The following is a 27897-nucleotide window of genomic DNA, read 5'->3' as shown; positions in this document are numbered from 1 at the left end:
GTAGGGGTAATTAGAGGGACTGTATTTGTGATACTTAAAGAGAAGGCAGCCTAGTAGTAAATAGTTTGGGATCTGAGCACGTGAGTGCTTGAAAGATCTGCGTATTCTCTGGTGTGTGTGTGTGTGTGTCCTGAGTACAGTGACTTCCATGTGTGTGTGGAGTCTTTGTGGAATGAGCCTGCAGATGGCCTGGTGTCCCTGGGGATCTGTGTGTCTTAGGGTTGGTTGGTCAGTGAGTGGTCAGTGAGTGTCTGTTAGTGTTGGTCAGCGAGTGGTCTGTGTCTGTTAGGGTTGGTCAGTGAGTGGGGATCTGTTAGGGTTGGTCAGTGAGTGGTTATTGAGTTCTGTGTCTGTTAGTGTTGGTCAGTGAGTGGTTATTGAGTTCTGTGTCTGTTAGTGTTGGTCAGTGAGTGGTTATTGAGTTCTGTGTCTGTTAGTGTTGGTCAGTGAGTGGTTATTGAGTTCTGTGTCTGTTAGTGTTGGTCAGTGAGTGGTCTGTTAGGGTTGGTCAGTGAGTGGTGATCTGTGTCTGTTAGGAGTGAGTGGTGATCTCTGTGTTAGGGTCTGTTAGTGTTGGTCAGTGAGTGGGGATCTGTGTCTGTTAGCGCTGGTCAGTGAGTGGGGATCTGTGTCTGTTAGCGCTGGTCAGTGAGTCGTGATCTGGTCATTGAGTGGTCTGTGTGTGTTAGGGCTGGTCAGTGAGTGGTTATTGAGTTCTCTGCTCAGAGAGAGTAAGGGTAAACACTGGGACCAGAGGAAGAGTTTCAGGCGGGACATTTGCATCCTGGGGTGAGATAAGTTGTCTCAACGCTTGCAGTGCCCTGATGGTATCTCGTTCATGTTTTCCATACTGTGTTTTTCTCTCTGCTTGTGTTTTTGGGATTTCACGTCCACCTTCAGCAGCAGAGCCACTGAATGCCGCCGTGACAGTGAGCCCAGTCTGCCCTGTCCGATGACCGTGGCGGCTGGGACACATTTGAATAAGGCCACGCAGGAGTTGTCACAGAACCGTGTTTTTTTTTGCCAACGGAGGCCGGTACATCTACTGGGCATCAGGCATGTCAATCAAGTCAATCAAGTCAGATCCATCCAATCGGACAGAGAAGCCGCACTGGAGGCGGGGGACCAGGAAGAGCTAGAGGCAGGGTTAATAATATGTGATCATATCTACAGGGAGAGGATTAGAAAGGGCCTCATTGCAGGCGTTCATGTACTGACCGCCTGCCCCCCTGCCATGCCCGTCCACTCCTTCTGTAGAGCCGTGGACACAGGAGCCAGGGGGTCGTGTGGAGGTGCTGTTCCACTCCTTCTGTAGAGCAGCCTGGGGGTCGTGTGGATGTGCTGTTCCTGCTCTAAACAGCCTCTCTCTCTCTCTCTCTCTCATGTCTTTAGTCCTCACACTCACGTGCCATCTTTAGCTGTGTCCACACTGAAGTGTGGAGAGATGGCTTCATAGGCTTCTGCTGCACGCTCCTGGGTTGACTCGGGTTCGAGTCACAAGGTCGCTATGCGCTGTTTGTCGTCGCTAAGTGAGTAGCTGTGACGCTTGAACGGGGTTTCACGAGAGTTTAGTCGTGACTTCAGCAGTGCAGCCATGTTCGCGTGCAGCTGTACAGTCTATCATGGAGGTGTGTGTGTGTGTGTACAGTCTGTCATGGAGGTGTGTGTGTGGGGGAGGGGGTCAAAGGGTCAAAATGTCCACAGCATGTCTCACCAACACGCACTCTCTCACACACACACACACACACACAGAACCACTCTGTCCCCTTCACACTCATACATACATACCATACATACACACACACACATTCTCATTTCGCTCGGAGATCCATGGAAGATTAACTTCAAAGGCGGATGTCCTGCTGTAACCCCCAAGGGTGGCAGGCGGTCCCTGGCTGGGAGTCCGCACATACACAAGGTTCTTAGCAGGGGTGTGTGTGTGTGTGTGTGTGTGTGCACAGGGTTCTTAGCAGGGGTGTGGGGTACGGCGGGGGGGGCAAACTCGCTGCTAAATATAACCATGGGGGGTCAATCCCCAAGACCCCAGTGGCATGCCCAAATTATATTTGTGTGTGTGTGTGTGAGAGAGAGAGATGTAGTGTGTATGACAACGAGAGTGTATTTGCGGAATGCTGACATAAGACCCAGGTGTCAGGTGGTGGATCTAAGTTAAAGCCTTTAAAGTGCGTGTGCTGCGTCTGTGTTCAGTCCCTAGCACACAAGTACATTGCTGGGGAGCCTCTAAGGTACAGTCTGATTAAGACGTGTGTGTGTGTGTGTGTGTGTGTGTGTGTGTTGCTATGCTACTTGTGGATGCACTAACTCAGTTGCCATCGCACGGTGCTGTCACTAGCCTGACGTGTGTGTGTGTGTGTGTGTGTGTGTGTGTGTGTGTGTGTGTGTGTGTGTGTGCGCGCTGTCACTAGCCTGACGGGGCGGTGACGGGGCGGTGACTTAGCACCTTACTGTGAAGGCAAGCTTCCAGAGCAGTCGCTCACGCCTTTCTTTCTTTCTTTCTTTCTTTCTTTCTTTCTTTCCCTCCTTTCTTTCCCTCTATCTCTTTTTCTTTCTATCTGTTTTCCCTTTTCCTCTACAGTTGGTTTTATTCCTCTACCTTCGTGTGTGTGTGTGTGTGTGTGTGTGTGTGTGTGTGTGTGTGTGTGTGTGTGTGTGTGTGTGTGTGTGTGTGTGTGTGTGTGTGCGCGAGCGAGAGAATTGATACGACTCTGTGCAACTGCTCCTCAAACAAACGGTGTCATTAAACAAATGCGGGTATCTATTTATCTGAGTTTGTGATATTCAAAGCACGGAGTGCTGGCTGACGTGTCATAATAAGGTGGATGAGGTAATTTTGTCATTTGGCATGACCTCATGAACGCATGGGGGGAGGGGTGGGGTAGTTGAGGTTGAGGTGCTTGTTGCCCCGACTGTAAGTGCAATGTGATCTGTTGGGCTATTGGTCATGTGCTTGGGGTAAGTTTGTCATTTTCTTCTCTCCCCTTCTGCAGACGGGAAGAAACCAACAGGAGACTAAAAAACGTAAGTACCACTGTGTTGTGTGTGTGTGTGCTTAAAAATAAAGTGGTGTGTGTGTGTGTAGCTAACTCCGATGGGCAGTTTGGCATCTCGTTTTGAGTGCAACTTCAGTGCAGATAGTTCCAGAAGAGCTTCCATGTGCTGTATGCTACTGTGTGGTCTTACTGTGTGACGGGAATGTCACTGCTTTTGACCCCAACTTGGTCATTGCCTCCAGATTTCGGCATAGAAGCGTACTTAATGCAAATAGAATGATTTCTGTGTAAAAGCTTACTTAATGCTGATAGAATGATTTCTGTGTAAAAGCGTACTTAATGCAAATAGAAGGATTTTTGTGTAAAAGAGTACTTGATGCAAATAGAATGGGCAACAGTGAGTAATTGTGCTGTTGATCCCAGTGCTGTTGTTGTGTTGTTGAGCCCAGTGCTGTTGTTGTTTGGCTTTCTGTCTCTGTTCCATTGGACTCCACAGAGGCAGGGCTCTGAATGAAAACAATTGTGTTTCTGCTCTTCTGTCTGAACTGGGGCATTTGAAGCCTTCACAGCCTCAGGATGGCACTGTTGGGGCTGTGTGTGTGTGTGTGTGTGTGTGTGTGTGTGTGTGTGTGTGTGTGTGTGTGTGTGTGTGTGTGTGTGTGTGTGTGTGTGTGTGTGTGTGTGTGTGTGTGTGTGTGTGTGTGTGTGTGTGTGTGTGTGTGTGTGTGTGGTGGGGAAACAGTGGGAGCGTAGATGATTCTGGATGAGTGGAGAGACAAAAGCTAAGAGAACAGAGGCCCTACAGTCCAGAATAAACCAGGCGATACATGCACACACACACACACACACACACACAGGCGTCGTGAACTGCACAAACATCCTCTCTGAACAGCAGTGAATCGGCCAGTTTGTCAGTTGTCAGTCAGTAGACCCAGGGCACTGAGCAAAAGCCTCTTCCTCGAGGATGGCCTCCTTACCCTAACCCTCACACACACACACACACACCCCCTAACCCTCTTATGGCCTCCTTACCCTAACCCACACACACACACACACACACACACACACCCTAACCCTCCTATGGCCTCCTTACCCTAACCCTCACACACACACACACACACACACACACACACACACACACACACACACCCTAACCCTCCAATGGCCTCCTTACCCTAACCCTGGAGCTCATTTGGGCAGAGGACTTCCTCTCCCCCGGGGCGCTTATAGACTCTTATAGACATAAACACATAACATATAACAGAAAACAAATTTTATGGTAGAACTCTCTAGCTACTTCTTGCATAGGCTTTTTATTAGCATAAACATGCATCTCACTCTCACACGCACGCACACACACACACACACACACACACACACACACACACACAGGTGAGAAAAGCTAACTTTTCATACCTCTCTCTCTCTCTCTCTCTCTCTCAGGTGCTCATCACACTGTACTGGCTGGGCAGGAAGTCCCAGGCTGACCCCTTCTACCCCGGACCCGTACTGAACCTGAAGGCGTTCGAGGGGCTGCTAGGAATCGCCCTGTCTAAGGTGGGTCTGCTAGGGATCGCCCTGTCTAAGGTGGGTCTGCTAGGGATCGCCCCGTCTAAGGTGGGTCTGCTGGGGTCCGCTAGGGATCGCCCTGTCTAAGGTGGGTCTGCTAGGGATCGCCATGTTCATGTGTGTAGCACTTAAAGGGCAAAACAAAAACCTTACTGTAGCCCATCATTTTTGACATTCTCCCTCTCTATCCCTCCCTCTCACCCCTACCTCTCTCAAATTCCCCTCTTACTCGTTCCCCCCCCCCGGCCGCCCCCCCCAGGTGCTGGAGGACTCGTGTCCCCGCTGGAGTGTGCGTGACAGTGGCTACAGCGAGAGCTGGTACCCAGACAAGGAGGAGCTGCTGGCGCTGCAGCAGGCCAGCTACCGCAGGGAGGACTCCGTGGAGAGCCTCGACTCGGTGGGGTCCCGCACCCTTAGCGTCACCTCGGACAACACGCTCCGAGCCGGGAGTGAAGGTGTGTGTGTGTGTGTGTGTGTGTGAGGTTTACAAGTACTGCTGACACAAAGCAACATGTACAGATTGAAGGGCAATTTTTTTTTAATTATTTTGTCCGGTACGATCCCAACATAACGCTGCTCCTGTTTGAAGGAGGATGTTTGAGAGGGCAACAGTGCTATTAATGCTAATCTTGTTTTGAAGACATACAAGTAAAGATAATAAATAGATCATGTCTAATTAATAAATAATATAGAATATAGAATGAGCACCATCAGTACCATCTCCAGTGAAACTAGTATTGGCAGCTACTGTAGCTGGGTGGTCAGAAAGGCTTGATTAGTTGTGTGTGTGTGTGTGTGTGTGTGTGTGTGTGTGTGTGTGTGTGTGTGTGTGTGTGTGTGTGTGTGTGTGTGTGTGTGTGTGTGTGTGTGTGTGTGTGTGTGTGTGTGTGTGTGTGTGTGTGTGTGTGTGTGTGTGTGTGTGTGTGTGTGTGTGTGTGTGTGTGCGCGCGCCCGCGTCCCTGACTGCTTGATCTTCCAGAAACGGAGGGAGGAGGGCTCTGGGTGACTCACCTGCGCCTCTGTTAACTTGTGCTGCCCTCTGGTGGACATATGTCAGAACTGACGCCACTGGCCAGGTGTAGTGCGGAGCCGCTGCGACATGAAACGCTTTTACCCGGTGACTGCAAGAGGCCAGTCACACACAGGCCATGCAGAGATACATCACTGCCCCTGGTCGTGTGTGTTTGTTTGTTTGTGTCTGTATGAAGTGTTCTTCCCAAAGACGTGGTCCCTCCCTGTGCCCCCCGTCCACACACACACACTGGCGTGACATTCTAGATGATTCCACACCCTGCTGGTAATGGGCATGCCAGCGAGCGGGTGCTGGGGGGGGGGTGTGGCCCGTCCCCTGGGAGCTGGATGCCTCTCTAGAGAGCTGATTAAAGCTCAGCTTTTGTTCTCTCAGCCTCCTGGCTGCTTCCACTCCCACTGACAAGCAGCACGAGTGAGATCTCTGTTCTTTAGCAGGGGTGAGATCTGTGTTCTTTAGCAGGGGTGAGATCTATGTTCTTTAGCAGGGGTGAGATCTCTGTTCTTTAGCAGGGGTGAGATCTCTGTTCTTTAGCAGGGGTGAGATCTGTGTTCTTCAGCAGGGGTGCGATCTCTGTTCTTCAGCAAGGGTGCGATCTCTGTTCTTCAGCAGGGGTGCGATCTCTGTAGGGGTGAGATCTCTGTTCTTCTTCTTCAGCAGGGGTGAGATCTCTGTTCTTCTTCCTCCTCTCCCCAGGCTGTGGTAGTGACGCGGAGGCCGAACAGGGCTTCAGGATGTCAGACATGCGAGAGATGAGAGCACGGGGGTACATGCCCACGCCCCTCCGCAGGAAACGGTGCGAACCGCACGAGGAGGACAACAGGACCAGCCCCCTCATCAGGTAACAGAACCCTACACACACACACACACACACCACGTTATTGGAACAGATCAGGTAAGGCTCGTGGTATCCATAGTAAGAACATGTTTAGCTTCTTATTTTTGACCGGTAACGATATGGACTGCAAAGATGTTTGTTTAGTTTGTTCAAGAGTTGGTGAAAAAGTTTGATTGGATGGTTTTTCCAACATTTTACCTCCAGATTTTCAGGTTACTGTTGAAACATGTGACTGTTTGCTCCTCGCTTTTACCTACGTAATCAAGGTGTGTTTGAACAAACCCTTCAAAGACTTGGGAAGATTTTTGGAACTAAAAAAAAAAAGGAGGCTGTTTGTTTGTTTGTGATCATGTACGCCGTACGACTGTGGTGCAAATAACTGATGTGATGAGTCAAGGGGGTGTGTGTGTGTGGGGGGGGGGGGGTGTCTGTGTGTGATGAGTCAAGGGTGTGTGTATGTGGGGGGGGGGGTGGGTGTGTGTGTGTGAGGAGTCAAGGGTGTGTGTGTGTGTGTGTGTGTGTGAGATGAGTCAAGGGGTGGGTGTGTGTGTGTGTGATGAGTCAAGGATGAGTTGTGGTTCTAATGGGCTCTCGTGACTCATATCTCTGCTTGGGTCCCCCGTGGTCTCAGAGCGAGCCCGGCGCGGGGGGTCATAGTGCACCCTGACCCCGAGTCGACCCCTCCGGCGGTGGCGTTCCTTCAGCGCGTGCGAGAGTACGGCAGCGAGAGCGACTCGGACGGCGAGCGGCCCGAGCCTGACCTCGTCAGTGACGACCTGGCCAGCCGCCGCTTCCGGGCCCCTCCGCCCGCCGCCCCCTTCAACTTTGCAGTGCCCATACGGGTCCGGGGCCCACGCCCGTTACCCAGGGCAACGCCCAGAACCCCGGGGTCGTGGGTGGCCGTGTCCGATGCCTCGAGACTCTACTCGTCCACGAGCCCTCCAAGGTCAGCGAGGAGAGCCCAGCCGTGTGTGTGTGTGTGTGTGTGTGTGTGTGTGTGTGTGTGTGTTGGATGGTTTGACTACTGCTATGCAGTTCCTAACATACGTGCGCTAGCTGCTTCTGGCGCTGACACACACACACACACACACACTTCAGCATGAGCTGGTCTTGGAAAGTCTTGTTTGATCTGGTGTTGTGGACATGCTTGAAATGGTTGCCGTGGAGATATATTACTGACTGCAAGTATTGTTTTCACATCTACTTGAAGGAGTTCATGGAGTTCTGAATGCGTCAGCCATTTTGACAGCAGGTTGGCACCTCTGCCCGTTTGACCTTGGGCTTATTGCTTTGTGTGTGTGTGTGTGTGTGTGTGTGTGTGTGTGTGTGTGTGTGTGTGTGTGTGTGTGTGTGTGTGTGTGTGTGTGTGTGTGGTGATTTTAGCTCTAATGCAGTTAACACTGAGCGCCGGCTAACACCCGGCACCAGTTAACACTGAGTGCCAGTTGACTGCCTGTGTGTTGTGTGTGTGTGTGTGTGATTTGCGTTGTACTTCATGCTGGGCCATGATGTGGTGTTTAACAGCCGTACTAACTGAAGTGTGTGTGTGTGCCGTACTAACTGAAGTGTGTGTGCGCTCGTGGTGCTCCGCTGCTCAGAGTGTGAACAGGCGTGAGCGTGCATGTGTGTGTGTCGTTGTCAGAGATGAGTTTTTGTGCCCTTCAGCATAACCCTGCATGTTGCACTCGTGACCTTTAACCCCTGCATGTTGCACTCGTGACCTCTGACCCCGAGGCTCGTTGTTTTGCTCATGACGCTGTGGCTGTCTCTCAACCAGCGGCACGGTCTCCCCTCGCTCGTCTGAACGCGAGACCGCGACCTCCGTGACCTCCGCGACCTCCGCGACCTCCGACCCCAAGGAGGAGCTCTTCCTGCAGGCGCTGCACCGCCACATGGCCGACTACGGCTCCTCCTCCTCCTCAGAGGACGAGGAGCGGCGGGCCAGCAGCGACCCCGACCCCGTGACGGACGACCTCTACGCGCGCCGCGTGGGCCACAGCCTGCACCTGACCTCCAGTAACCCCGAGGCCGCCCGCTTCCTGCCCAAGCACTGGACCCCCGAGGAGGACGCCCACGTGCGACGCATCCAGCTGGGCTCGCAGAGACGGCCCTGGTACAAGAAGCTCCAGGGCTTCAGGTCGGTCTGAGGAGGAGCGCGGTGAAAAGGATTGTGGGTAGGGAGGATGTGTGTGTGTGTGTGTGTAGGGGGAATTGATTTAGCAGACCAGTGCCCAGATGCAGTGAGATGCTGCAGGTGCGTTGAGATGAAGTTTGATGATGCTGAGTTTTATCTGCTGTGGGACGGGTCTTGGAAGATCCCAGTAGTTCTCTGATTTATTCTTTTCCTAGCTAAATATCTTCACTTTCACTGCTTTGTTTTTTCAGCCCTTTCTCCTCTCTTGTGTGTGTTTATGGTTCTTCAGTAGACTTTATTTCTGGTGTTATCTTGTCATTCTGATCTGTCTGTTTTCTATTTCTCTTCACGCCTCTCCTCTTCTTCACTTTGTCTTCCTCTCCCTCTCTTCCTCACTTCCTCCCACTTCCTCTCTTCATCTCTCTCCCTCTCTTCCTCTCTCCCTCTCTCCCACACTTCCTCTCTTCATCTCTCTTCCTCTCCATCTCTTCTTTACTTCTTCACTTCCTCTCTCCCTCTCTTCCTCTGCTGGCTGTAGCCGTAAGAAGTCTGGCTCGGAGGACGATGATGACTGTGATTATGACCTCACACCTTGGCTTGCTGGACCTGCTCGCCCCTCCTCCGCACCCCCTAAAGCCCCTCCCACCCACTGAAGCTCCACCCAGCCCCCGCCGCACCCTCCTCTGCTAGCTTACCTGCCAGATGGCAGCCGCTTATCGACCGCATCCGGGCCGGATCAGGACCGGTTCTGTTTTAGAGATGGATGTTCTCTCTGGATAGCACTCGCTCAGTCCTTCTGTTCAGAATCTCTCCGAGTTCTGACCCGCAAGCACCAAGTCCTACCAAAGTTAGCGGTAGTCTCTAAGACAACAAGGAGGAAGGCTGTTGGATCTTACCCCGATGGAGATGTTTTATAGTTGCCATAGATACTGTGTATGCTTAGACACATATGGAGTGTGATGTTGATATCCAGTTTTATGGAGCTTGCCTTTATGTACCAAACAGAGCTTTCATTTAGCCCATAGCCCTCTGCTTTAGCCCTCCCTAGACGTTCACCTGATGCATTTAGCACATAGCTCTCACTAGATGTTCACCTGATTCATTTAGCCCATAGCCTTCACTAGATATTCACCTCATGCATTTAGCCCATAGCCCTCTGCTTTAGCCCTCCCTAGACGTTCACCTGATGCATTTAGCACATAGCTCTCACTAGATATTCACCTGATTCATTTAGCACATAGCTCTCACTAGATATTCACCTCATGCATTTGGCACATAGCCCTCTGCTTTAGCCTTCACTAGATATTCACCTCATGCATTTGGCACATAGCTCTCACTAGATATTCACCTCATGCATTTGGCACATAGCTCTCACTAGATATTCACCTGATAGTTCACCTGATGCGTTTAGCACATAGCATAGCTCTCACTAGATATTCACCTCATGCATTTAGCACATAGCCCTCACTAGATGTTCACCTGATGCTCCTTCTCCTGCACCCCCCCAGCCATACTAGCTCTCAGGGCAGGACAGCATGCAGATGTTTCTGAAGGGCTCGTGTGGTGTAAGGGCTGCATGCATGTGAAGTGAGGTCATCTCAGAACCTTTACGCTGATTATCCGGAGGCCAGGGTGGTTCTAGAATGGAAGATTTCTCTGCCTCTAAAATGGACTATTCTAGAATAGATTGTTTTTTTTCCCCCGCTCATCTTAAATGGACTTTTCTACAATGGATGCTTCTCTTCTAAAATGGATCATTTTTAGAATGAATGCTCTCCTGTAAAATGGACCATCACCTCTGAACCTTCAGCCGAAGAGGAGTCGTCTGTGGTGACCGGTGAAGTTCCAAGGATCTTTGCTCAGCTATCCCAAAGAATGGTTTTCAGTCATGGTGCCATACCACACACCATGTCATCCTTGACCCAGCCAGCGTAGTGTGTGTGTGTGTGTGTGTGTGTGCATTCAAACGGACAAGTCCAGAAACTAAGGAACACTTGTTGTGCTTTGAATGAATTTTCTGCCTTTTGCTGCCTGCCTGCAATGCTTCAATCAGAAAGTGAGCAAGTGAATTTGTGTTGTAGTTCCATCACATACTTGATGTCATTCATGTGATTTTATTGCTCTGTGATGATTGACGTCAAAGCTTTGAATCAGCAAGTTAGCATACGTGTTGCAGTTGTGAAGTGAGAAACTTGTATGAAATATGTGTGAACTGAATAAACGCTCACTGATGATGATGTTCCCCACTCACGTAAGCATAGACTATTGTTGCTGATGATGAGGCCAAACATACTACAATTCCCAGGAGGCTTTGCAGCAGTGTTTTGCCCACGCCGTGTGGTCATGTTTTTGTTCCTGTCCGGGAGCCGTAGAATGGATAAATACTTGTTGGAAATTACAATGACATCATCTGTATTATATGCCCCAATGCAAGCAGTTTTGTCATGACGTAGTTGTCAGAGTTGTGTGAGTATGTTGGATGGTGTTCCATTACTTTCATGGTTCAATAAAGAAGGTAACAAAACTGTGTGTGTGTGTGTGTGTGTGTGTGTGTGTGTGTGGAGAGAGAGAGAGAGAGCGCTCTCTTGAGGCTCTCACTGGCCTGTGAGTTGGCTTGAGCTGTGTTGCGTCCGTGTGTGTGTGTGTGTCTGTGCGGTACTTCCCAGTGATGTGATGGAGAAAGTGATCATCAGGAAGGTCCAGCCTGTCTTTCCCTCTGGTGTTCAGGCCTTCGCTCACTGCCCCCTGGAGGCGACTGCTGGAAGCGCAGGCATATTGGGAGTTGTAATGCATTTGTTTTGTTTCCGTGTGTTTTTACACCTTACTTTTCCCCCTCCCTCTTTATTTAGTTGTGCTCATATTTTATGGTCTGTCTGTCATGCTAACATCAACCATTAAGTACAATTAGAGTTGGTCTTGCCACATTGTTATGCAAAGGTAGGTGTGTGTGTGTGTGTGTGTGTGTGTGTGTGTGTGTGTGTGTGTGTGTACAGCCACCACCCCTTGTGAATTCCCGTCTTTCCCCCATTGATGACCTGATGTGTGTGGAATCTGGTTCGTCTCGTTTAACCCTGTCAAAAGTAGCTGCTTTGCGAGACTGGAGAGGCTATGTCATTAGCGTACAGCTGAGACTCTGTCACTCGCCTCGGCAGTGATCCCGTGTGTGTGTGTGTGTGTGTCTCTCACTGATCTCCTAGACTACCTGTGAGGACCTATGTCACAGTCTGGTAAGTCCTCGTTCTCTGGGCACCTCTGCTGACTGCTCTGGGCTCAACGCTGATCGCTGCCACTGCCTGTTTTTTGCCTTTTTTTTTTCTTCAATCGGCAGAAATACTTCCAACGTTGCTGTGTGTGTGTGTGTGTGTGTGTGTGTGTTTGTTGGGAAGGCTTGAGGTGAGTGCTGTGGTTGTAGAATGTCAGATTGCAACTGCCTTGCAACTGGGTCTATTTAAGCCTTGGCTGGTTTCTGAACTGCTGCTGTTTTTAAACTCCATGTCCTCCTGGTCTTTCTCTCTCTGTATTGCTAACCTGGTGGACAAGGGGCACAAATTGCTAAGCAAATTTCCAGGGTAAGACACTCGCTGTCACTTCTTCTGTTTGAGTTTCATGTCTTATCTCTGTTTATGTGCTCTATGGGGGGGGTGTGTGTGTGTGTGTGTGTGTGTGTGTGTGTGTGCAAACAGCTCATAGACGTGATCAGTCTTATGGTAATGCATCATGCAAACTCAGCCGTTATGTATCAGTCATTTGCATTACCGGCTTGCTTTGACAGTATGTGCATTATGTTCCTTGTGTGATGTAATGTTCATATTTTCTTATCTTTATTTTTCGTGTCACATGTTGAATATTCTCTACCCTCTACTCCACCAATACTTTAGGGCCCTACATTGCTGTTGTGTGTTTGTGTGGTTGTGTTGTGGTGTGTGTTTGTGTTGTGGTGTGTGTTGTGTTGTGGTGTTGTGTGTGTGTGTGTGTGTGGTGTTGTGGTGTGTGTGTTTGTGTGGTGGTGGTGTGTGTTTGTGTGGTTGTGTGGTGTTGTGTGGTGGTGTGTGTTTGTGTGGTGTTGTGTTTGTGGTGTGTGTTTGTGTGGTGTTGCGTTGTGTTTGTGTGGTGTTGCGTTGTGTTGTGGTGTGTGTTTGTGTGGTTGTGTTGTGTGGTGGTGTGTGTTTGTGTGGTGTTGCGTTGTGGTGTGGTGTGTGTGTGTGTGTGTGTGTGTGTTGTGTTGTGTTTAGTCCTTGGCATTGCTCTCAAGTCCTCTGTTCCCCTCTCCTCCTCGTGGTGGGTGTGACCAGGAGTAAGTCCCTGAGTGACATCCCTCTGGGCTCGTTGCCGTTGGCGACGCCTCACCTCTACCGCTCCTCGTTGACCTTTGACATCAGCGCGGAGGCGGCGGCCGCTGGACAGATGAGGCAGGAGCACCTCCGCAGAATCCAGGGGCGCATCAAGGAGACCGAGGCCAAGTGGCAGGAGGTGAACACACACACACACACACACACCTCCGCAGAATCCAGGGGCGCATCAAGGAGACCGAGGCCAAGTGGCAGGAGACACACACACACACACACACACACACACCTCCCCGCAGAATCCAGGGGCGCATCAAGGAGACCGAGGCCAAGTGGCAGGAGGTGAACACACACACACACACACACACACACACACACACACACACACACACACACACACACCTCTGCAGAATCCAGGGGCGCATCAAGGAGACAGAGGCCAAGTGGCAGGAGGTACTCACACACACACACACACACACACACCTCCACAGAATCCAGGGGCGCATCAAGGAGACAGAGGCCAAGTGGCAGGAGGTGAACACACACACACACACACACACACACACACACACCTCCGCAGAATCCAGGGGCGCATCAAGGAGACCGAGGCCAAGTGGCAGGAGGTGAACACACACACACACACACACACACCTCCACAGAATCCAGGGGCGCATCAAGGAGACAGAGGCCAAGTGGCAGGAGGTACACACACACACACACCTGCAGAATCAATGACTGCATCAAAGAGACAGGCCAAGTGGCAGGAAGTGAATACACACACACACACACAGGTGTAAATGTATATGAACTCTTTCTTTAGTTGGTCATCTGCCTGTTGGACATATTTAACCAGAATGCGTGTGATTCATTTTCTCCCCCTCCCTACCCACCCTGCCCACACACACACCACACACACATGCACTATATAGTTTCCACTGTAAGTGTACACACACACACACACACACACAGACATATAGTTTCCACTGTACGTACACACACACAGAGAGATGTATTTGCACATATAAAATAAATATTGTGTTTTAGAGGCTTGGGCCTGATTCTCCATGTTGGACCAGCACATCAGGCAGGGTCTAGGGTTCATCAGTGATCCATTGGTCACGCCTTAACTCTGTATCCTCACTGAACCCTTTCATTCCCTTCATACACCCTCTGTCCTCCCTCTCTGTGTGTGTGTGTGTGTGTGTGTGTGTGTGTGTGTGTGTGTGTGTGTGTGTGTGTGTGTGTGTGTGTGTGTGTGTGTGTGTGTGTGTGTGTGTGTGTGTGTGTGTGTGTGTGTCTGTCTGTTCTGCCATTTGTGTATGTTTATCTGACTAACTTGTGTGTGTGTGTGTGTGTTTATCTGTCTGTAACGTGTGTGTGTGTGTGTGTGTGTGTGTGTGTGTGTGTGTGTGTGTGTGTTTATCTGTCTGTAACGTGTGTGTGTGTTTATCTGTCTAACTTGTGTGTGTGTGTGTGTTTTATATCTGTCTGTAACTTGTGTGTGTGTGTGTGTGTGTGTGTGTGTGTGTGTGTGTGTGTGTGTGTGTGTGTGTGTGTGTGTGTGTGTGTGTGTGTGTGTGTGTGTTTTTATATCTGTCTGTAACGTGTGTGTGTATATATCTGTCTGTAACTTGTGTGTGTTTTGTTTCTTAGGACCTGACACGCTGGAAGGACCGTCGACGCAGTGCCAACTCTGACCTCCACAAGAAGAGGGAGGAGAGGGAGCCGTCGGGAGCATATGGGGGGGAAGCCGAGAGCAGGTGAGAGAGATGTGCATGAACACCCCAGTAGATCAGCAGCTTCTGAAATACTCCTTCCCTTCTGGCACCCACATATCACCCATCCACCAACATGTGACAAACACACACTCTCACACCATACATGTGACACACACACTCACACATACACACACACCATACATGTTTGTACCCCTCAGGGCTTTGCATGTAAAGAGACCGGAGGGAGTGAGTGTGTGTGTGTGTGCTAAGGCATCAGTGTTGTGCGTGGATGAACACCTCTCTCCCTCAACCTGTCTCTCTGTCTGTCTGTCTGTCTGTCTGTCTGTCTGTCTGTCTGTCTGTCTGTCTGTCTGTGAGTGAACATTTGGAATGCATGAAGCCATGTGTGTTTCTTATGTATTAAATGTCTCTGTGGACAGACTTGTTATGCTTGCTTGCTAGCTCTTTCCATCCCCACCCCTCGCATTTAGTGTGTGTGTGTGTGTGTGTGATAGAGTGTGTGTGTGAGAGCGAGAGAAAGAGAGAGAGAGAGAGTGTGTGTGTGTGTGTGTGTGTGTGTGTGTGTGTGTGTGTGAGCGAGAGAAAGAGAAAGAGAGAGAGATGTAAACTGTTATCTGATCCCTCCTCTCTTCCTCCCTCTTTCTCTGTGCAGTGAGCAGGAGGCCCATAGCAACAGTGTCAGTGCCGCCACCTGCCACTCTTCATACACACACACTCTCGCACACACACCCCACCTGCAGCAGCAGCAGCACGAGGCCGACCCCGACCCCACACCCCGCTCACGTGCTCTGCTGTCCCGCGCTCTTGCCGTGGACCTCCCCAGGACCGAGACCACCTCCAGAGGACGCCTGCCTCCCTCCCAGCCCGCGGCCCAGGGAGAGAGCCTCCCGCTGGGCAGCCTGCCCTCGGACCTGGCCTGTACCCCCACCACCCTCGGCTCCAGCGCTGCCATGCCGGGGCTCACAGGCAGCAGCGGCGGCGCCCCCAGCAGGATGCCGACGGGTACCCCACCCTACCAGGTGACGGGGGCGCCCCACAACTCCAACAGCACGCCCCCCCCACCCCTGGGCCCCGTCCCCAACGCCATGAAGGTCCACTGGAACAGCCCCGTCTCCTCCAGTCTGACGGGGACCCCCGTGGCGCGGGCTGCAGGGCCCCAGTACCCCTCCGGTGCCGACCCAGACCCCCTGGAGGAGCTGCGGGGAGCCGCCCCCTTCTACAGACCCGGGACCCCCGCGGCGAAGCCGTTGGGCGGGGGGGGCGCCAGGATGTCTGCCACCCTCCCCAGGGGCTTCCGGAGGTCCGAGGCCAGCTCGTGCCTCTCTGCTGGGGTGACTCCCAGGCCCTTTGGGGCCAAGCCCTCCAGAGTGTCCCTGTCTAAACTCTACGCGGTGAGTAGTCTCCTCAATCCTGTGACGCCTCTAAAGACCGACTTCTTCTTCTTCTTCTTCTTCTCTCCTTCAGTAGGTTTCCCCCCCGCCGATCCCGTTTCCACTAAGTGTCAGGAGTCTAGGTTTACTGTGCACTCATTCCCATTCAGTGCTAATCTCCTTCATCTTCCCTGCCCTAGTTCTCTTTCTTTCCCTGTGTGTGTGTGTGTGTGTGTGTGTGTGTGTGTCTTTTTTTCTTTCTTTCTTTCTTTCTTTCTTTCTTTCTCTCTCTTTCTCCACTTTCCCCCCAGGATCTGAATGGCTGTGGTGTTTAGTGTCTGTTTCCTGTCTTGTGATCATAGCTCTGGTATTGTGTCCTCCTCCTCCTCCTCTTCCTCCTCCTCCTCCTCCTCCTCCTCCTCAGTGTCGCCCTTTGATAGCTCTGTGGGTGGATGTTGTAAATATTAGCTTCTGCTGCGTGTGAATATCTTCAGGCTGACTACTTAGGCAGTTGTCAGTCCATTTCCTTAACTACTGAGCAAGTTGTTTTTCTTGAACACACGCTGGCACACTTCCTCGTTCCTGCTCTGTGTGTGTGTGTGTGTGTGTGTGTGTGTGTGTGTGTGTGTGTGTGTGTGGTGTACTGTTACCCCTCTACCTGATCACCTTGCTGCTGGTGTAAATAATGAATCGTGTTCTCCACGTTCCCACCACTAACTGAAACTCAAGCTTGTGTGTGTGTGTGTGTGTGTGTGTGTGTGTGTGTGTGTGTGTGGCATACACTGTGTGCTTCTCAGAAACTTACTATTGAATTCTTTTCAGGAGTAGCATGTTGTTATTGTGCTGCAGTTAGAGCAGTGTGTTTGTGTTTTCTTGAGGAATGCTGTTCCCCCCCCCCCCCCCCCCCATTTGACCCTCTCATGGTGGAGCATGCAATGTCCTGTTTCCTGTGTTTATCTTTGTTATTATTTGTTCAGCATGTTGATCAACACCAGCCGTTTACATTCATTGAATTGCTTGAATGTGCCCTGACCTGTTTGTGTGTGTGTGTGTGTGTGTGTGTGTCTGTCTGTCTGTCTGTAGAAGGACGACTCCCATAAAAGCCTGATGAGCGACCCAAAGGAGCGTTCTCTCTTCACCAGTCTGCCTGCCCCCTACGGAAAGGTCGCGACCTTTGCAGATTTGGAGCAACCTTTGGCTCCGCCCCTGCAGAGTAGTCCCAAGCAGGAGAGAAGGCAGGAGGAGGAGGGGCTCAGAGGGGGGCGGACCTCTGCCCCCGTCAACCTATCATCATCATCATCCGCTTCCAAATCCACCGCATCACTTCCTGATTACTCAACTGGACCTCAGACCGCTGAGACGGAGGTGAGAAGAATCCCAGTCCAAGTCTTATGATTGGGTCAATACCAGAACCACAGGCCACCTCTTAAGATTGGGTCAATACCACAAACACAGGCCACCACTTAGGATTGGGTCAATACCACAAACACAGGCCACCACTTAGGATTGGGTCAATACCACAAACACAGGCCACCTCCTTAAGATTGGGTCAATACCACAAACACAGGCCACCACTTAAAGGTGTTTCTATACCAGAACCACAGTCTTTTGTGATCGGGTCTGGAACAGAATGTCTTCACCTCTTATAAATGGGTCTATACCAGAACTTCAGTTTGACAATTTATAATTGTGTGTAATCCAGAACCACAGTCAATCTCTTATAAACAAAACCACAGTACATCTTTTATCATTGGGCTAGTTCCAGAACCACACACACCACCTGGTAGCACTGTTTCCATCAGACTCAGATTCTAGATTACACCTCTGATCGGGTTCATTCCAGCCTTGACCTCACTCAAACCCACTCTCATAGTTGGGTCAAGTCCAGAACAGAACTACAGTGGACCGCTCAAACCCACTCCTATAGTTGGGTCAAGTCCAGAACTACGGGTGGAACGCTCAAACCCACGTCTATAGTTGGGTCAAGTCCAAACCCACTCCTATAGTTGGGTCAAGTGCAAACCTACAGTGGACCGCTCAAACCCACTCTCATAGTTGGGTCAAGTCCAGAACTACGGGTGGAACGCTCAAACCCACGTCTATAGTTGGGTCAAGTCCAAACCCACTCTCATAGTTGGGTCAAGTCCAAACCCACTCCTATAGTTGGGTCAAGTCCAGAACAGTTGACCGCTCAAACCCACTGTCATAGTTGGGTCAAGTAGGCACTGGTGTTCTCCATTGTGATGTAGAATTGGACCTGCTTTGAAGTTAGTGTCATGGAAGTGCACGGTACATGCTTTTGGGTGTATTTTGTGTGATGGCCATTTCCGTGTGTGTGTGTGTGTGTGTGTGTGTGTGTGTTGAGGGGGTAGTGAGCTCCAGTTTCTTGCAGGAAGCTCATGACACAGGATCCTCAGGTGTAACCTTCTACTCTCTCTCTCTCTCTCTCTCTCTCTCTCTCTCTCTCTCTCTCTCTCTCTCTCTCTCTCTCTCTCTCAGGTGCTTCACAGTGACATGCGAGTCAGTCTGAACCAGAGACCCAACAGCGCCACAGACTTTGGCTTCCAGACCCACTGGGATTCCACAGGAGCACGCATCACCTCCGTCCAGCCAGGTATGTCCGGGGCCAGGTGTGCGCAGGTGAGGCTCAGGTATGTCCAGGGCCAGGTGAGGTTCAGGTATGGCCAGGTGAGGTTCAGGTATGTCCAGGGCCAGTTGAGGTTCAGGTATGACCAGGGCCAGGTGTGCGCAGGTGAGGTTCAGGTATGACCGGGGCCAGGTGAGGCTCAGGTGACTTATGGACCTGGTCAGGTTGATTCTTTTGGTTCAGGGCCCAAGGTTAGGGCATTAGCAAAGGTGATTTTAAGGAGCTTACTTTTTACAAATGTAAAGTTGTTGTTGTTAGATGAGTGTTATCTGTTTGTTTTTGTTTATTTGTATCCTTGTATGGGTTGTTGTGGCTTGGATATCCAGCATGTGTAACCTCATGTCACCAGGAGTGGGACTGTGAGCCTTTAGTGATCTTAATGCGGTGATCTTCATACACGCACACAGTATATAGATATAAAGCTTTAGTGATCTTAATGCAGTGATCTTCATACCCAAACACAGTATATAGATATAAAGCTTTAGTGATCTTAATGCAGTGATCTTCATACCCACACACAGTATATAGATATAAAGCTTTAGTGATCTTAATGCAGTGATCTTCATACCCACACACTGTGTGTGTGTGTGTGTGTGTGTGTGTGTGTGTGTGTGTGTGTGTGTGTGTGTGTGTGTGTGTGTGTGTGTGTGTGTGTGTGTGTGTAGCTTTGGCAAGCAACAGGTTCTTGATTTGTGCTCCTAATAGTTTATTTGTTGAATGCTAGAGCTTTCAGTGGGGCTCTGTGTCTGTGTCTGTGTGTGTGTGTGTGTGTGTGTGTGTGTGTGTGTGTGTGTGTGTGTGTGTGTGTGTGTGTGTGTGTGTGTGTGTGTGTGTCAGTCTTGTCTCTTACTGTAACTTACTGTATCTTGGTTGTTGTGCGTCACTTGCGAGTGGCTTAGGATAAAAGCGTCTGCCACAAGAATACATATAAATGTGTGTGTGTGTGTGTGTGTGCGCGCTCCGTCCTGGCTAAGGGGTGCATGCATGATTTATATGGAGCAGGAGAGGTGTTGTTTACCCTGCATGCATAAGGAGGATTGGTCTGCTGGCTGAGGGGATGGAGCAGAGGTCGGCCTGGGGCCTGGGGCCTGTGTCTCTGCTCTGGTGTCAGCAGGTGGGTTGGGTCAGCAGGTGGGGGTGTCGGCAGGTGGGGCGTGTCGGCGGGTGGGCGTGTCGGCAGGTGGGGGTGTCGGCAGGTGGGGGTGTCGGCAGGTGGGCGTGTCTGCAGGTGGGCGTGTCGGCAGGTGGGGGTGTCTGCAGGTGGGGGTGGGGGGGTCAGGCGTTGGCAGCACGGAACCCTCGGAGGAGAACCAGCACAATATGGGATTAGAATGTTGCCAGCTGAAGGTTCCATTTGGTGATGTAATAATGGACTCAAGCGGCCATATTGAATGGCAGTTGATGTGAATTCTGATCTGCCCATAGATATATATAAAGACATCTAGTCTTTATATATATCTATGTTCCTGCCAGTCACTCCACTGGACAGGAGGGCCTCACTCCTCATTGAGATGGATGACATGAGCCATGTGACCGTCAGAGGCACCTGCTGATGGGGCTGTTTCCGCCTGTGCACTGCTCTGGAGTGTGTTTTTATTGGGAATCTCATATTGGGCGTTAGCATTTTGTACCCATGCTATCTGTTTTAATGCAAACCTGATTGTATAGGTTCGATTAGATTCAACTTTATTGTCATTGCACAGAGTACAGGTACTGAGACAACGAAATGCAGTTAGCATCTAACCAGAAGTGCAAAAAGCAGAAGAGTGCAGAGTATGTGCATATGTATAGTGGTAATATAAAAATAAATAGATAGGATACATACAGTATGATATAAGAGTAAAGGGTATGAGCAGTAAGAACATTAGCAGCAATAGTGGTGATTAGTGCAGATGTGATATAGGTATATGTAAAGTGCAGGTGAAGTACAGGTGAAGGTGGCAGTATAAGTTATGAATGAGGTCAGAGGCATGACCTGATATAAATACGATGAATATGGGTGTGTCTGTCTGTACAATTACTGTGTGTACGGTAGGTTTGTTTTGGCAGTGAGTCAGTAAGGTGCTAGGGCTGGGTGTTCGGGTGTTTGAACTCGTCATCTTGGTATGGTATGTAGTTTAGGTACAGCCCATCCAGGAGTTACTGACGACAAACCAACAAGAAAGACCCTAAGCTGTTTGACCCCTGACCTCTAGATAGATAGATAGATAGATAGATGGATGCTTTATTAATCCCGAGGGAAATCACTGGTATATTCACAAGACGGCTATTTGTCAAACTGCACACTGTTGAACCCCGTCGAGTGTTTGGTGAATGAGCCCTGTGACCTTTGACCTCCAGGCACCCCAGCGGAGTTGAGCCATCTGCGCGTGGGCGATGAGATCCTGTCGGTGACCGGGCACAGCGTGGCACACATGAGCTACAACCAGTGGAAGGGCAGCATGGCCGACGCGCTCGCCAAGGGGACCCTCTTCATGGACCTGCGCCGCCACGGACACACTGGTGAGGTGTTGTGTGTGTGTGTGTGTGTGTGCGCCTGTGTGTGTGTGCCTGAGTGTGTGTTTGTGTGTGCGTGTGTGTGTGTGTGTGTGTGTGCGCGCCTGTGTGTGTGTGCGCCTGAGTGTGTGTTTGTGTGTGCGTGCGCTGTGCGTGCGCGTGTGTGTGCGCGTGTGTGTGCGCGTGTGTGTGTGTGCGCGTGTGTGTGTGTGTCTTTATGAATGCCTGGACAGGTGTCTACATCCGTGTGCACGTGCCTTCCATTCTTGCCATTCTTCCAACACAAAAACAAACTTGTGTCTCAAGAGACGAGCAGAAATAACCAAAACAACCTTCCTGTGCGTGTTTCTGGTCTTTTGTCTTGAGTTGCGCGCACACACACACACACACACACACACACACACACACACACACACACACACACACACACACACACATACACACACACACACACACACACACACACACACCTGTGTGGTCACTCTGTGCTGTAGTGTGGTGGGTTTATCTATCCCTGCTCTTAAGGCAGCTCTACTTTCTCATGACCTGCCGTGTCCTGCCTACAGTAGCTGTTTATCTAGACACGCCCACTATGGGGAACCTCCCATAGGCTTGCATGCTAATCTCACACTGTTCTCAATCTCAACCTCACTAAAGAACCTCACACTGTTCTCAATCTCACTAAAGAACCTCACACTGTTCTCAACCTCACACTGTTCTCAACCTCACACTGTTCTCAACCTCACACTCCTCTCAACCTCACACTGTTCTCAACCTCACACTGTTCTCAACCTCACACTCCTCTCAACCTCACACTGTTCTCAATCTCACTAAAGAACCTCACACTGTTCTCAACCTCACACTGTTCTCAACCTCACACTGTTCTCAACCTCACACTGTTCTCAACCTCACACTGTTCTCAACCTCACACTGTTCTCAATCTCACTAAAGAACCTCACACTGTTCTCAATCTCAACCTCACTAAAGAACCTCATTAAAGAACCTCACACTGTTCTCAACCTCACACTGTTCTCAACCTCACTAAATAACTACACCAGCTTTCTACAATGTTGGTAAACTAGTTTTGCATGCAAGTCTATGGGAGAGAGTCACCCCTTACCCCCGCGGGAGGGGTTGGCCTTTGTGCGGCGTCTCTATTTAGACCTGAGGAGGCATCTGTGACTAACTCATCAGCATAGAACACACATTAAATGATCTGTCTAGAACCACACAAGGAAAGGTTCTGTGGAGAACCGGTCCTCTGACTCTAGGCCTTCAGAGTTCTGAACAGCCCTGTGGAGGCGGGGAACTCCACTGCAGGCACTTCGCCTTCCGCCGCCTCCTGTCCGCACCTCCTTGGGTTTGCTGTTCAGTGTGAAGTGTGTGTGTGTGTGGCTCCTGTCTATTTGTCTGACTTTTCAATGTGCTCTTTGCAAGTGTGTGTGTGTGTGTGTGTGTGTGCGCTCCGTAAGTTTATATCTATGAAACGGGAGCCCTGATTGTCTGGTGGTTGGGGGGTTAAGTGTGTGTTGGTTGTCTAAAAGCTCACAAGAGTGTTTGTTCTGTTGTGTGCTGGGAATTGGGCATTTTGGGTTAAAGTCTGTGTTGGCTATGGGAAACCTGTGTGTGTGTGTGTGAGGGAGGGTGTTCTGCTGTGTGCTATTAATTGGGCGTTTGGGTTGAAGTGTGTGTTGGCTATGGGAACGGTGGCCGGTCTGGCTTCCTGCTCACTCAAGGCAAACTGGGATGGAAAGCTGGCTAACCAGGGTGGCTAACCAGGGTGGCTAACCAGGGTGGCTTCCTGCTCTCTCTATTTCCCCACCACACTCATCTCCTTCTCTTATCACAAGATTTGATCTGCATCCAATTCGTTCAGGTCACTCAATTTCGCTCGTTCCTATAGCGGTCCAATGCATACCGATATTTATTTCGATAGATTTAATGCCTCTATCTTTTAGATCACAATATCCCATAAGATAATGACTAACTGTAGAGGCCATCCTGGTGTTTATGAGACCTAAAATCAGCTGTCACGTCAGACAGATTTGACTGATTTTGCCGCTTTTCTGTCGTTTGGGCACCCCGGCGGTGTGTGTGTGTGCGCACACGTGCTGTGATGCGCGGGGGGCCGTGTGTGTGTGTGTGACAGACTGGGGCTGGAGCGGCCATCCTTCCCTGCCGTTTAAAAGCCATAAGACCCTCAATCTCACCAGTGCGGATTCAACACTTGTAGGTCGCCCCGAGCACTACGTCAACGTCAGCAAGGAGCTCGGCGCCTCGGCAACCTCCGCCGGCAAACCCTTAACCAACGGTGTGGCGCTCAACGTGAGTACTGCTCCTCGTGCGTCTCTTTGCGCCGTATCTGGTGTCACCGTATAAAGGTGCCCTGTGAGGTATCAGACTCCACTAGAGCAGATCAGTTTCAGACTGAAGCCAGCCTCTGGGGTTTGAAGTATTGTGTGTGTGTGTGTGTGTGTGTGTGTGTGTGTGTGTGTGTGTGTGTGGGTGGAGGCAACAATGTATTACTGTAGAGAAGAAACAACCAGTTAGTCATGTTGTTCAGGTGTCTAAAAGTGCGTGTTGTCCTGCTGTTTGGTACACCCCAGTCTAAACCGTTTGCTGCCGACCCCTAAACCAGGTTCTGTGCGGTGGACTGGAGAGGCCCAGTAAACTATGCTCTTGTTTGCAGGGTGTGGGGCCCTCACAAATGAATGGAGGTTTACATGACGACGCTGTGGCTTTGAAGAACAAAGGTAACCGGACCGCTAGCACACCAAATACCTACACACACAAACACACACACACACACACACACTCACACTCACACTCACACTCACACACATATGCACACTCACACACTCGCACACACACACACACACACACATGCACACTCGCGCACACACACACACACACACACACACTCACACACATATGCACACTCACACACACACATATGCACACTCGCACACACACACACACACACACACACACACACACACACACACAGCAGCCTACCTGTGCTGACCAATGACTTGACTTCCTTTCTCTTGTTGCTGTCTGTGTAGAGTATGAGCTCATTGCTTTGAAAAACCGTAGAAGGAGGCTAGAGTTTTTTAAAGGTAAAACGTACGTGTGTGTCCGGCTCCATGTGTGTGTACGTGTGTGTCCGGCTCCCTGTGTGTGGGATCAGTGTGTGTGTGTGTGTGGGATCAGTGTGTTGGGACTTAATTATGATGTGTGTGTTGTAAATGAAAGGTCGAGGGCTTATTAATTCAGACTGGTTATGGAATGAAGTAATTGCCTGCTTACCTTTTAATTAAGGGCAGTGGTGGCTTAATTGCTGGTTTTGTGATAATTAACACGGTGTGTGTAATGATAGTAATGGTTTTCTTTTGTGTGAGTTCATCATCTGTTGATATTGTCAAAAACGTTTTGGTTCCATTGTTTTTTATGTAGAGCCTCTCGTCAGATATCAGTCCAGCTGCTATCTCTCACACTGTTCTTCATCGCAGTCCAGTTTGGAGATGCCTTTATAAATGTGTTGGTCCTGTAATGTGTGTGTGTGTGTGTGTGTGTGTGTGATGGTAAATGTCATCATGTCGGCCCTCCCTCCCCTTCTCAGGAATCCCTGCCTCAGGAGTGAGCTCCTGGGTCTATCTCTGTGGTAACGCAGACCGAGTTTGCTGTGCTTGTTTGTTTGTTTTGTTTGTCTGTTGTTTTTGTTTACACAGTGGTATGGATCTGAATCCAGTCCAGGATGAGAACCTTTAGTGTAAAGATAGAAACCTGGTAGAATGTAGCAGCAGTTCAGTAGAGCCCAAAAGAGTTCCTGTAGCATCAGTTCAGTAGAGCACAAAGAGTTCCTGTAGCAGCAGTTCAGTAGAGTCCAAAAGAGTTCCTGTCGCAGCAGTTCAGTAGAGTCCAAAAGAGTTCCTGTAGCAGCAGTTCAGTAGAGTCCAAAAGAGTTCCTGTAGCAGCAGTTCAGTAGAGTCCAAAAGAGTTCCTGTCGCAGCAGTTCAGTAGAGTCCAAAAGAGCTCCTGTAGCAGCAGTTCAGTAGAGCCCAAAAGAGTTCCTGTCGCAGCAGTTCAGTAGAGTCCCAAAGAGTTCCTGTCGCAGCAGTTCAGTAGAGACCAAAAGAGCCCAAAAGAGTTCCTGTCGCAGCAGTTCAGTAGAGTCCAAAAGAGTTCCTGTCGCAGCAGTTCAGTAGAGACCAAAAGAGCCCAAAAGAGTTCCTGTCGCAGCAGTTCAGTAGAGTCCAAAAGAGTTCCTGTCGCAGCAGTTCAGTAGAGACCAAAAGAGCCCAAAAGAGTTCCTGTCGCAGCAGTTCAGTAGAGTCCCAAAGAGTTCCTGTCGCAGCAGTTCAGTAGAGACCAAAAGAGCCCAAAAGAGTTCCTGTCGCAGCAGTTCAGTAGAGTCCCAAAGAGTTCCTGTCGCAGCAGTTCAGTAGAGCCCAAAAGAGTTCCTGTAGCAGCAGTTCAGTAGAGCCCAAAGAGTTCCTGTCGCAGCAGTTCAGTAGAGCCCAAAAGAGTTCCTGTCGCTGAGGTTCAGTAGAGTCCAAAAGAGTTACATTTACATTTAGTCATTTAGCAGACGCTTTTGTCCAAAGCGACGTACAAGGGAGAGAATAGTCAAGCTACGAGCAATAGAACCTAGTGTAACAATACATAAATATTTCATTTTGTTATATTTCTTATGTAAAGTAGTAAAGAGAAAAAAGAAGTGCAGAAATGTAACTGCTGTAATTGCAAGTTACGCACTAGTCGAAGTGCCAGTTAGGACCGGAAGTGCTCTCTGGAAGTTCGCTGCAGTTCAGTAGAGCCTAAAAGAGCTCCTGTAGCAGCAGTTCAGTAGAGCCTAAAAGAGCTCCTGTCGCTGGCCAGGTTGCTCTCATCCTTGGCTGCATTGCCATACCTGAATGAGTCCCAGTTGTGGAGAGTTTTGAATGTGTAGATGCAAGGACCTTTCCTGCAGAGATTCATTTTACCCTTCACAGCTGAAAGGGGCTGAAGCCTTCAACCTGAGTGACTGTGTGTGAGAGCGCCCGTGTGTGTGTGTGTGCGTGCATGTGTGTGTGCGCGTTTGTCTATTGGCTTCTTGTAAGAGTCTCTATAAGGCTCAGCAGGGAAGGCTCTTAAAACTCCAGCCTGTCTGTATGCTAAAAGACTGCTCTCTGGTCAACGCCTGAAATGTCATAAATAATTAGTTTAGCGATGAGGTGCATTTCTGAGGTGCATTTGTGTGTTGCTGTGATGTGGTGTCTCGGTCACATTCAAGGCCACTTGCATGATGACTTGAATGTGTTTCTCTAATGGTTGACGTGTACAAAAGCTTTTTCTCATCCAGAACCAATAATGTCTCCTGATTGGAGTAAATCAAACTGAATGACGAGTGCCTGGTCTCCTGATTGGCTGAACAGTTGGTAGTTTAGCGTGAACCATCAGTGAGTCTGCCTGTGTATGTTTTTGCCTGTGCTTACACTCTCTCTCCCTCCCTCTCTCGCTCTCGCTCTCGCTCTCTACCTCTCTCTACCTCTCTCTCTCTACCTCTCTCTCTCTACTTCTCTCTCTACCTCTCTCTCTTTCTCTCTCTCTCTCTCTCTCTCTACCTCTCTCTCTCTCTACCTCTCTCCCTCTCTCTAACTCTCTCTCTCTCTCTACCTCTCTCTCTCTCTCTCTCTCTCTCTCTCTACCTCCCTCTCTCTCTCTCTCTCTCTCTCTCTCTCTACCTCTCTCTCTCTCTCTCTCTCTCTCTCTACCTCCCTCTCTCTCTCTCTCTCTCTCTCTCTCTCTCTCTACCTCCCTCTCTCTCTCTCTCTCTACCTCTCTCTCTCTACCTCTCTCTCTCTCTCTCTACCTCTCTCTCTCTCTCTCTCTGACAGGAGGATCAGAGTCTGCCATATCTGACGTAAGTGTGTGTGTGTGTGTGTGTGTGTGTGTGTGTGTGTGTGTGTGTGTGTGTGTGTGTGTGTGTGTGTGTGTGTGTGTGTGTGAGAATCTCTAGATTTTAAAGGTCACATGAAAACAATACAGCTTGCACTGGCTACTTCACAGACTTGAATGAGGAAGCAGTATAAAATATGCAGGAGAGTGGAATATTAGAACTTAATTATTATTTACATTTACAGTTCACAACTCACGACTGTATGAAAGCAGTTAGGCTTGTCCAATCAGCCCAGCAGGTTCTAGTTCCTAGTGTTTGCATGGTTCTCAGTCTCTTTTCTCATGGTTACTGTTGCCACAGCTGCAGGTGCCGTCCATCAGCGCGTCGTCCTCCCGCTGGTCGTGGGACCCTGAGGAGGAGAGGAAGAAGCACGAGACGTGGCAGAGAGAGCAAGAGCGCCTCCTGCAGGTAGCCTGGGGTACTTCACACGGGCTACAAAACTGAACTGATGGCACGGCCCGCATACACACACATGACTAATGGCTGGTGTTCCTGTGTCAATACAAAATTAAAGCTGCCATCTTTGGTAGATTGATTGTTATTCAGACCACCGGTCTTCAGCCTTTTGCTTAAGTGTGTGTGTGTGTGTTTTTCAGGAGAAGTACCAGCGTGACCAGCAGAGGCTGGATGATGAGTGGCGACGAGCCCAACAGGAAGTGGGTGGTGACGGCGGTAACCATGGTGACGGGCTCAGGGGGGCAGAGGTGAGGGCTGCTTGTTTTTTGTCACCAAGGGAACCGTCTCCGGTTTAGACATCTCCAAACATGGACACTGGGGTTCAGACATCTCCAAACATGGACACTGGGGTTCAGACATCTCCAAACATGGACACTGGG

At 50.0% G+C, this 27897-nt stretch overlaps 1 protein-coding gene across 1 annotated transcript in view; it reads left to right on the top strand.

Annotated features, from left to right (window-relative positions):
* The first annotated feature begins 2683 nt into the window (after positions 1–2683).
* The window catches only part of LOC105912598 (LIM domain only protein 7), a 32708-nt gene continuing 7494 nt past the window's right edge, over positions 2684–27897 (top strand). The window contains exons 1-20 of the mRNA XM_031558569.2: positions 2684–2845; positions 3009–3039; positions 4455–4568; positions 4840–5035; positions 6307–6451; positions 7080–7394; positions 7659–7700; positions 8226–8585; positions 9121–9231; positions 12875–13052; positions 14522–14628; positions 15260–15998; positions 17061–17342; positions 18477–18591; positions 20965–21126; positions 23270–23445; positions 23810–23873; positions 27000–27025; positions 27362–27469; positions 27658–27765. Of these exons, the coding sequence (XP_031414429.1) occupies positions 2841–2845; positions 3009–3039; positions 4455–4568; positions 4840–5035; positions 6307–6451; positions 7080–7394; positions 7659–7700; positions 8226–8585; positions 9121–9231; positions 12875–13052; positions 14522–14628; positions 15260–15998; positions 17061–17342; positions 18477–18591; positions 20965–21126; positions 23270–23445; positions 23810–23873; positions 27000–27025; positions 27362–27469; positions 27658–27765 (3384 nt within the window). The 5' untranslated portion in view covers positions 2684–2840. The remainder of the gene's footprint in view (positions 2846–3008; positions 3040–4454; positions 4569–4839; positions 5036–6306; positions 6452–7079; positions 7395–7658; positions 7701–8225; positions 8586–9120; positions 9232–12874; positions 13053–14521; positions 14629–15259; positions 15999–17060; positions 17343–18476; positions 18592–20964; positions 21127–23269; positions 23446–23809; positions 23874–26999; positions 27026–27361; positions 27470–27657; positions 27766–27897) is intronic.

Source organism: Clupea harengus, chromosome 21 (genome assembly GCF_900700415.2).
Source record: "Clupea harengus chromosome 21, Ch_v2.0.2, whole genome shotgun sequence".
NCBI lineage: Eukaryota > Metazoa > Chordata > Actinopteri > Clupeiformes > Clupeidae > Clupea > Clupea harengus.
The sequence above is the reverse complement of the archived record's forward strand: the minus strand, read 5'-3'. Positions and strand labels throughout refer to the sequence as shown.